Source organism: Engraulis encrasicolus, chromosome 18 (assembly GCF_034702125.1).
Source record: "Engraulis encrasicolus isolate BLACKSEA-1 chromosome 18, IST_EnEncr_1.0, whole genome shotgun sequence".
In the NCBI taxonomy this organism is placed as follows: domain Eukaryota; kingdom Metazoa; phylum Chordata; class Actinopteri; order Clupeiformes; family Engraulidae; genus Engraulis; species Engraulis encrasicolus.
Window position 1 is genome coordinate 34590311 of NC_085874.1, and position 10245 is coordinate 34600555.

General features: G+C 50.9%; 1 protein-coding gene across 4 annotated transcripts in view; it reads right to left on the minus strand.

Annotated features, from left to right (window-relative positions):
- Nucleotides 1–4331: 4331 nt before the first annotated feature.
- The window catches only part of btbd7 (BTB (POZ) domain containing 7), a 95272-nt gene continuing 89358 nt past the window's right edge, over nt 4332–10245 (minus strand). For all 4 annotated transcript variants that reach the window (XM_063223510.1, XM_063223507.1, XM_063223508.1 and 1 more), the window contains 2 exons: nt 9139–9684; nt 4332–7221 (listed from right to left, as the gene is read on the minus strand). In XM_063223510.1, coding sequence (XP_063079580.1) covers nt 6325–7221; nt 9139–9684 — 1443 coding nt within the window. In that variant the 3' untranslated portion in view covers nt 4332–6324. The remainder of the gene's footprint in view (nt 7222–9138; nt 9685–10245) is intronic.

A 10245-nucleotide genomic window follows, 5' to 3' on the forward strand; every position in this document is an offset into this window, starting at 1 on the left:
ACGGCCAGACTACAGTAGTGGAGCCAATCCTTTGGCGGAAGTACGTAGGATGGCTCGCGAGGCTACACATACACACATAAGAACTCTCTCACACTCTCACTCACACTCACACACACACACACACACACACACACACACACACACACACACACACACGGCTCAGGGCTATGGATGCCTACTACCGTAATTCCCCCTTGGCCCAACAACTCCTCCACAAACCCCCCTCCCCTTGCCCACCTCCAGAACACCACTCAGCATCAGCATGAAGAGTCGGCATTCATGGCATACATTCAGGAAAGCCAACAAAGGGGACAGTGGTCTCGGGCCCAGGGACAGAGGGGCCCCCAGAATTGGGTCCTCATTACATTGTATGTATTGGATAGGGGGCCCTTTCAGATGATTTTGTCCTTGACCTGGGCCCAGCCAAAGCTGTCAGCTGCATACATATACGCATACGCACTGGAGGAGCTCCCTTGCTGAAGCTGTGTGTGAGGTGAGGTGTCCCCCCCCACCCCCCTATGCACACAACACTGCCACATCCGTACACGTCTGTGTCCTGGTTTCAGCAAAGGGCTGTTGAATCACGTCATGCGTGCACGCGCACACGCACGCGCACACGCACACGCACGCGCACACGCACGCTCACGCGCACGCGCACACGCACGCGCACCACAACATGGGGAAGTCATCCATGAGAGGCCGATAATTGGCACGGAAAGCGTGCTGTGTTCTTGTGTGCGTTTCCATGGCTAATCTGATTAGCGCTGCAGATAGCGGGGAGTAAACAACTGTGGAGACATCTCTTCCGAGTGACTGAGAAAGCACAGTGAGAGAGGGAGGGAGGGAGAGAGGGAGGGAGAATGGGAATAAGCATGACACAGCATGGGAAAGATGGAAAAACACAGACGGGGCTGGGGGGGTGGGGGGCAAGTGTGAATGAGAGAGCGAGAGAGAGAGAGAGAAGGAGGGTGGGGGCAAGAACTACAGTGGACATGTGGACAAGACTGTGGTATGCAGGCAAAGGGGTCAGTTGTCCTGGGCCCAGGGAGAGATGGGGCCCATAATTGGGTCCTCATAACATTGTATGTATTGGATCGGGGGCCCTTTCAAATGACTTTTTGTCCCGGGCTCAGCAAAAGCCGTCAGCAGCCCTGGTGGTATGTGCTGCATATGTGTGTTAAGGAGAAGTGAGGGGAGACGGGGTGTGGGACTTGGTAAGACCGGGGTGGGGAACCTTTTTAATTTGAGGGGCCACTTCAAATTCATCCGTGGGCTGTAAAAGTCCTCCGAGCGAGGGCCTTACTACGAACACGAGCCAGGATTTCCCCCTGCACTTTAGGTTTACAGCGGGCATGTCAAGACTGTGGTATGTGCAGCAAATGTGTTATAGAGAAGTGAGGGGAGACGGGGTGTGGGACTTGTAGTGGACATGCACGCGTTTCTGTAAGCATGAGGGAGAGAGCGAGAGAGAGACAGAGAAAGGGTGAGATGCATATGGGCATCTATTGTGCTGCTCCTGCAGGTCTGGGGTCAATGACCCCTGCAGAGTGGCTGGGTAGATATATGGGTGCGTGCATGGACTGTGGAGGAAGGGCCTAGCTGGTTGGTTGGCTGGCTGACTGGTTGGCTGGCTGCGAGCCACACGCACTAGCGTCTTGTCCGTCTGCCAACAGTGAGGGCTGCCTGCGACTTGGCGTCCCCCGGCCAGACGATTACACAAAGAGGTCAAAGGGGAGAGGTGAGAGGTCAGAGTTAGTGGCAGCATGGCATGACCCCCCAAGGGGACATTTCAGCAGCAGTGGACACAACTCCCGACTTAAGAGTTCAGGTGACAAAGCTTTCAGTTGAGAGGGCAAGACTGTGTGCCTGTAAGTAATGTGTGTGTGTGACAGTGAGAGTGAGTGTGTGGAAGTGGGAGTGTGTGGGTGACAGAGAGAGACCAAGAGAGTGCCTGTGTGTGACGTAAGAGACAAGTATATTTGCATCAGGGCACCAAAGCTTAGTAGAGACTGATGTGGGCAACTTGTTGTGACCACATTCAGAGAGGGCTGGCTTGTGCGAAATGAATATTAAAAAACAAAACAAAAACAAAAAAAGCTGGAACGGACGCAATACACAGTAAACGTTTCTGAAGACCATGTGATGGCTTACGTTAAGTTCATGAAATGTCTGAAAACTCTGTCAACGCATCTTGAAATTGAAGTCAAACTCCTTTTAAAAGCTGCACGACTCCAGGACGCCCTATCAAGACAAACTCTTTCTCCCCGTCAGTATCTCGCCATGCCCAAAAACTGTGTCAGTCTCGGCGGCCTCCAGAGACTTCATGAAAAGCAGCCACTGCCCTCGTTCCCGTTCCAGTTCCCATTCCAGTACACATGCTGCCGCCTCTGCAAGCCACCTATCCTGTCCTGTCCTGTCCTGTCCTGTCCAGTTCTCCCTTTCCCTGTCCTGGGGTGCATTTCTGGAAACCATAGTTGCTAACCATGTTAGCTGCTTTGTTGTTTGCAATGCAATTTCCCATTGGGAACTACCCAAGTTGCTAACTGGCTAATAACTATGCTTTTGAGAAACACACCCCTGGCCTCTTGAAACACACACTTGAAATGCAAAGGCTCTTAACTTACTTGACAACAAAAAGAACAAAACAACCACATGGTACACTAAACAAAGCACGTTATTCCACCTTAGTTATGCAGAGAGACACATACTTACTGACGAGACACGCAAACATACACATGCGCACATGAGTCATTATCAAACACAAGGACAAAAACAAAACAACAAACAGCCCCCTGAAACATAGAACAGTAAATAATTGAGGCAAGTATTTAAAGGACAGTCATCACTTTAGCTTGAAATTGGTTGAGTCATATTGGATACTCTGAAGGCTTGTTGACTGAAATGGAGTTTGGTGTGTGTGTGTGTGTGTGTGTGTGTGTGTGTGTGTGTGTGTGTGTGTGTGTGTGTGTGTGTGTGTGTGTGTGTGTGTGTGTGTGTGTGTGTGTGTGTGTGTGTGTGTGTGTGTGTGTGTGTTGGTGAATGGGTGGGTTTGGGGGTTGTATTCGGCCACTTTGCTGTAACATCATTGAGCAACAGCATGGCAAAAGAGTGCAGTGATGCAGCCCTTTCCCAGAGAGAGAGAGAGAGAGAGAGAGAGAGAGAGGGAGAGAGGGAGAGAGAGAGAGAGAGAGAGAGAGAGAGAGAGAGAGAGAGAGAGAGAGAGAGGGAGAGAGGGAGAGAGAGAGAGAGAGAGAAAAACAACAACAAAAAAACAAATCAGCACCACCATAAGTAAGGGCAAGAGAGTGAGTGTTTGGGGAAAAAACAAAACCGGAAAAAACAGCAAAAAGAAAAAGACCACTGTGTTAGGTTTGACCACCATCTCTTTTCAAAAACCTAAAAAGGAGGAAAGGGCATTACGCATGGTTTACGCTGGCTTAGAAAAGTCTCTTCCAACTCCTTACGAAAAGGCCAATGATTTTTTTTTTCTTAAAGATTAAAAAGAAAAAGAAAAGAGGCTTTCTTCAGATTGAACACTTTTAATTGACGTGTCAGTCTATTGGGTGTTGAAGTTCATGATGTCCAGTCAAGTCAGCATTGGGAGGATGGGGGCAGACGCTTGTTCACAAACAGCATTTGGGGGTATGTGTGGGGGTGAATGGGGGTGGGGGTGTTTGTGGGGTTAGGTTTAGTGGCTGCCATAAGTTGTGGCCCTTTTTTTTCAAAACCCCTTGCCCTTTATTTGCTTGAGGTCCGGGTTTGGGTTTTTTTTTCCTTCTTTTCCACGGGATGACTAGCTCAAGTCAGTGAAGACAGTGGTTTGGTTGAGATCCATTAAAAACAACATCTAGCTAAATCAGTCTTGAACAGTAAAGGGAAATAAAACCCCAAAAAATTCTAAAGGGAAAATTACCATTGAAGCCCACACACTGATTATTGCGAGAAAAAGTTCTCACATCATCTAACCGTCATTAACATCACGGAACATATGAATGAGCAGCTGGGATTGATGTCAGTTTACGTTGTTAACCATAGACAGTATATAATGATGTTAAGTTGTTAACCATAGACAGTATATAATGATGTTAAGTTGTTAACCATAGACAGTATATAATGATGTTATGTGTTATAAGAGATTAAAGGGCTCCCCTCATCCCAGTGAATGGCTGTGGCCCTGCAGCTGGAGCCTGAGGGCGTGTGCAAATGCGGCCCGGCGTGTGTGTGTGTGTGTGTGTGTGTGTGTGTGTGTGTGTGTGTGTGTGTGTGTCTGTGTGACTGTGAGTATGTAAGCGTGTGTGTGTGTGTGCGCGTGTGTGTGTGTGTGCGTGTGCGTGTGCGTGCGTAAGCGTGTGTGTGTGTGAGAGGGAGTGTGTGCAGACCCTGACGTCTGGACTCGGTGAGCTGGCTGGAGGTCCAGACTCACCTGATGCAGGTGAGGAACAACACCACCATGACCAGCGGGCGGGACTTTACCTGGCCCAGCTTTGAGGACAGAAGGGGGAGATCGGGTCCTCCAAAGACACTCCCAAAGTCCCCCCTCCTCCTCTCTCTCTCTCTCTCTCTCTCTCTCTCTCTCTCTCTCTATCACATTTCCCTCCAACCATTATCTGACAGCTTGGTTCACCACTCATTGGTATTCTGGGCATGGGTGACGTGGATATCGGATGGAGGTAAAGGAAGGTGGACAGGAGAGATTAAATTTGCTCGTTTGTCTAATTTAGTAGGGGTGTGTGAGTGTGTGTGTGTGTGTGTGTGTAAGTGTGTGTGTTTAGTACACCTCCACCCACTTCCCGCCCCATTCCCCTCGGCCCCTTAATCTGAAATTGGCCGAGCTAATGCACGCCGCTGCTTGCTAGGGCAAGGATTACAAGAGCCATTACCGACAGACGGCACTTCTGAGCAGGAACGTATTCAGCCGTTGCGGTAACCCCGGGCACTACACCTCGCAGGTGCCCCCTTTATGACCAGTAAGTGTTGAGTTTCTGTCTTGTGGTGGGTGCCCCCTAAATGGCTGGAAATGGTTGGTGCCCCCCTGGGCACTGTGCCACTGCCCCTCATGGATAATCTGGCCCTGCTTCTGAGGAGGAGTGGAGAATGAGGGTGGGAGGAGAGGTGGAGGTGGAGGTGGAGGAGGACACGGGTGTGTGTGTGTGTGTGTGTGTGTGTGTGTGTGTGTGTGTGTGTGTGTGTGTGTGTGTGTGTGTGTGTGTGTGTGTGTGTGTGGCGGGGTGTTGTGTGGTGAGTTTGCAGCTCATTGCTTGGGCATTTTTCAATTTATTTCTAAAGGGCAGAAGGCGAGTCTGGAGCTCAATCGCACACAAACACACAGACATGCGCACAGCAGCACACAACACATACACACAAAAATATATAACTCTGTAATCATCCCAGACAGACAAGCTTGTTGGGTGGACAGGAAATGAGAATGTGAAATAGGGAGAGAGGAGCAAGCGGGATGAGGAGAGAGCAGAAGAGAAGAGGAGAGGAGAGGATAGAGTAGAAGAGGAGAGGAGAGGAGAGGAGAGGAGAGGAGAGGAGAGGAGAGGAGAGGAGAGGAGAGGAGAGGACATGAGAGGAGAGGAGAGGAGAGGAGAGGAGAGGAGAGGAGAGGAGAGGAGAGGAGAGGAGAGGAAAGAGGTGGAGAGGAGACGAGAGGATAGAGTAGAAGAGAAGCGAGGGAGAAAAGAGGAGAAGAGAGTGGGAGGATGGAGGTCCATCATTATAAATCCCTGGAACTTTTCAAAAAGCATTAAGTTGCTGATTGGCAGTAGGCTGTCTGCTGCTGCTACTGGAGAAAAGGGGGGCTTGGCATTGTGACTGAGAGAGAGAGAGCGAGAGATAATAGGATGGAGAAAACAGAGGATGAGGGAGGGAGGGCAGAGAGGATTCGGCATAGACTCTGAAAGAGGGGGGGGAATGAATGGAAAATTTGAGTAAAAAAAAAAAAACGAGAAAGTGTGTTTTTGTAGGATCCAACCGAAACCAGAGTGCTTCTCAGACAGATGTCGCCCACACACATATGGATGAAGATGGAGTCAAAACAAAACAAAACGGGAAAAAAAAAGAAATCTCACTGGTGTTAAATTTGTGCCTTGGGACGTGAAGACAATTGCGCGCTGCTCCAAGTTGGCAGTTAGAAAACCAAAAAAAAACATTCCACCAAGAGGCTACCGTTAAGTCTCGATGCAGCCTAGCCAGGCCCAGAGTCCAGGCAGCCACTTATATCCATCCCATCAGTCAGTTACAGTCACACCCCAAAAAATACACACAGTCAGAAACCCAACCCGCCCCCTCGTGTCATATCCAACTGTCCTGCAGGGGGTGTCAGAGTGCAGACTTCCTGTACGGGTACTCTGGTTTATTGGGCGACCTGCGCTGTTCCCGTGCTCCTCCCATACCCGTGGAGGACTCCTCGGCTCCACCACCACTGCCCGTGCCCTCGCCCACGCCCACGCCAACGCCCAGCTGCCTGCGGGATGAAGCGGCCCACTCCTCGTAGGGCTCGGGGGGGAAGGGGGGCTGTGGCGGGGGCGGCGGCGGGGGGCTACCCAGGCCGCAGGTGAGGTCCGTCTCGGTTTTCGGGCGACCCGAAACAGCCCGGTGTTGGTGGTGTGCCGCCGCCACTTGGCCCGTGGCAGTTGCCCCCCCCACCGTGTGCGTGGTGGCCAGAGCCAGGTCCAGCCTCTGGGGCGGCTGCTCCAGCATGTCCAGGCGTAGGCCACCAGACGAGGAGGAGTCCGAGCCCCGGCACGGGCCCTGCTGGTCGGGCGCGTACGCCGGCGAGTGCCCCCCTCCTCCGCCCCCACCACCCGAAGACGGAGCTCCGGGGATCTGTGGGCGTCCGTGGCTGTAGAGATCCGGCGGTCCGGCTGTGGAGTAAGGGGCGTTGGCGGCCAGGCGGCCCGACGACAGCTCGTACAAGTCGGGCGGCGGCGGCTGCTGCTGCTGTTGGGCGTCGGGCTTGGCCTCGGCCGCGTGCCGCTTACGGGAGGCGGTGCAGGAGGAGGCAGAGGCGGAAGAGGAGGAGTGGGGGTGGCGGCTGGAGTAGCCGCCGTGGGGGGCCATGGAGGAGGCGGCGTGCGGGTCGCGGCTCAGCGGGTGCAGCTCGTGGTGACCGTCCACCTCCATGTTGACTTCCGACATGCGGCACTCCTTCAGCGTCATGGCCGACACGCCCATGGCAATGTCCGGCATGAACTCGTTCATCACCGGCTCCATGTTCTACAAGACAGAAACAAGAGCCATGAACAAGACACATTAACAAGACACATTAACAAGACACATTAATTAACAAGACAAAAAAAATAACCATTACAACAACACTTCGTCACACTAATACATAGGCAATATTAACATCGCAACTGAATCAGAGGAGAACACCTTCTGAACAATATATATATATATTTTTTTTACTATTTTTGACTTTTTTTGTCATTTCAATCAACCAAGGCACCTTATCTGGACACTTTTTACACCTAGGTTGGACTTAAGTCGCTGCGAAACATGATTGATCTGTTTTAATATCTGTGTGTATGTGCATAAAAGTAAAGTATTCATTTTGATTTGTACTTGTATGCGTGAGGCATAAAATAATTGCCTGTAATCTGACAACTTGTCTATTTCCACGTCCAATGTCCACGTCTATCTCCTATGTTTATACGGCACCTTCCTTCTGATTTTGTGCGTACCGGAACCTTCCTTCTGATCTTGTGCGTACCGTGTGTACGTGCATGTATGTTAGTACTTTAGTCTTCGCATTACAGATGTGAATATGCCATAGGCTACAATCTGGTTCTGTTCTGTATCGGCAAGAGTTTCTTGGGTAAAAACACAGCAAACACATAAATAAATAAAATGAACAAATATGAGAATCAACAAGTTCAGGCAGCCAGGCAGTGAGTCAGACACAGACACACACAGACACACACAGACGTCTGCTTCAAAAAGCCTGACGTGTGCTGTTCTTTTCTCCAGGGACAAGCAGTCCTCCCTCCTCTCTTCCTTGGAAGAGCTGCTCTTTTCAAACGCCGGACAGGTCAAGACATGCGTGTCATCGGTTACCAGAGGAAAAGGCACATAGCGGACAAGATTTACCACAGCAACCACACCGACATGCGGCAGCCTTTTTTGTCAAACACCAGACCATTGCTCGTTTGCACTACACAAGCTGAATATAAATATAACAAAAGAAAAAATGGATCAAAAGAAAATGGGAAACAAAAGATATCAAAGAAATAAAATCCACAACTTGTTTGCTTTACACATAGAAATACATCTCTTGTCTGTGGTGCGCAGGGCCGCCAACAGCTTTAACTGGGCCCGGGACAAAGCCATGTGAAGGGCCCCCTCACTCAACACATGCAATGTTTGAAAGGACAAAATGATGGGCCCCCACTCTACCTGGGCCCGGGACAAGTGGCCCCTTTGTTGTGGTAGTGCGTTTTCACATACTGTACACATATGGCCCACTTCCCCTGGAAATCCTCTGGTAAACGCCGTCCTAATCCCCTCAAAACAAGCAACTCCCCTCACGGCTGAACAGATGGGAGCTTCACCATTCATGAATCCATGCTGCCGATAGCGTGCTGCCGGCCTAATCTGGTTCGATGACTTGTGCTAAGCTAAGGGCTTAAGTGCTATGGCCAGATCAGCGCTAAGTGCCAGATCAGAAAGATGCTGCTACTAGCAGGATCCAACAGATCGACTGAATTGACTTTCCATATACATGGGCTCTCATTTTTTTGTTTTCCCCTGGCTGTGCGACCCTGGCTGTGCACAACTCAACCTTGGATTGTTGGAAACCGCAGTCAGTCAAAAAATTAGCTCATGTGGTTGGCTGTCAGTGTCTTGCCCCTCCTCACAACACTGTGTTTATAAACAAAAAAAACATGTATAGTAACCAAGATAAAACTTCCTATGTGTCAACAATGCAACAAAGTGGAATGGAGAGGCATGAATGCAATTCTGTTGTGTGCAGTGTTCACTTGTGTGCTGTGGAGTGCTGTGTCACAATGACAATTGTTGGACTTTCACTTCACTTCACTCGCTTTCACATGCAATTCAGACACACGATAACTCAAACGTTAAACTCCAAGGGAGATGGAAAATGGCACACAAAATGAGCCCACATCTACTCACCCCTTGCTTGTCCGGATGAATGCCCCGCCCAGGCACGCCAAAGTTGGTGCAGTCCGGAGGCATGAGGGCCTTGCCGTGCCCGGCCGACGAGGGCTGGTACGCGGGGCTGGGCGCCTGCGTGGGTAGTACCCCTACCCCCATGGCAGGCGGCGGAGGCGGGGGATGCCCCAGCCCACTCGCACCTCCTCCTCCTCCTCCACCCCTCTGGAGCAGCGCGTGGTTGCAGGGGTAGGAGAAGGAGCGCGAGGGGGGCTGTGAGGTGGCCCGGGGCCTCCATCCTGCCTTCATCTGGCCGGCGTGGGCCCCTCCTCCTCCTCCTGCTCCTCCTCCTCCTCCAGGGCCGGCGGCGGTGGCGTTCGAGTGGTGGTGGTACGGGGGAGGGGGCGGCGGCAGCGGAGGGTGGAAGCCGGCCACAAGGGAGTCCAGCTCGGGGTACAGGGACTCGGCCGCCGGCGTGCTGTTGACGCGGCAACGGTTCATCTGACGCAGCGCCAGGATGGGGCTCTCGTCGCCGAAACGCTCCTCCGGGAAGAACTTGTGCGGGTTCTGGAGAGGAGAGAGAGAGGGGGAGAGAGAGAGAGAGAGAGAATGAAAGAAACAAAGGGATGAGAGATGAGATTGTAAATATGGAGATTATTGGATGACCCAGAACTGATATTGTTGCTGTCACTGGTTGCTGTTATCTGGTAAAAGTTGACTTAAGGGGTCATTCCCCCCATGCCATGTTGTGGCTCAAACCACTGGGGTCGGGTGTCACTGACCCTATAAGACAAAGGACCCTGGCCACCTCTCCTTACAGTATAAAAGCCTATGATAATGAGCCCCTCTTTGAGTTCTTTCTCCCATGCACAAGACGTGTGTGTCTCTCTGTTTCTTTCTCTCTCCCTCTCTCTCTTTGTCCTAAACATTCTGAGGTTGGCTAAAATGTCTTTGATTTCACTGTACCCTATGTAACCTACAGTAGCCTTGAGTTAAATGTAATGTTACCTTGCAGTTGATAATTAAATTGTCATATAACTTTCATTAATTTGCATCTCCTCATCTGTATCATGCCATTTGCCTTTCCTGTGTCTTAAGTTAAGTTAACACTGCTTCTGTTTCAAATGC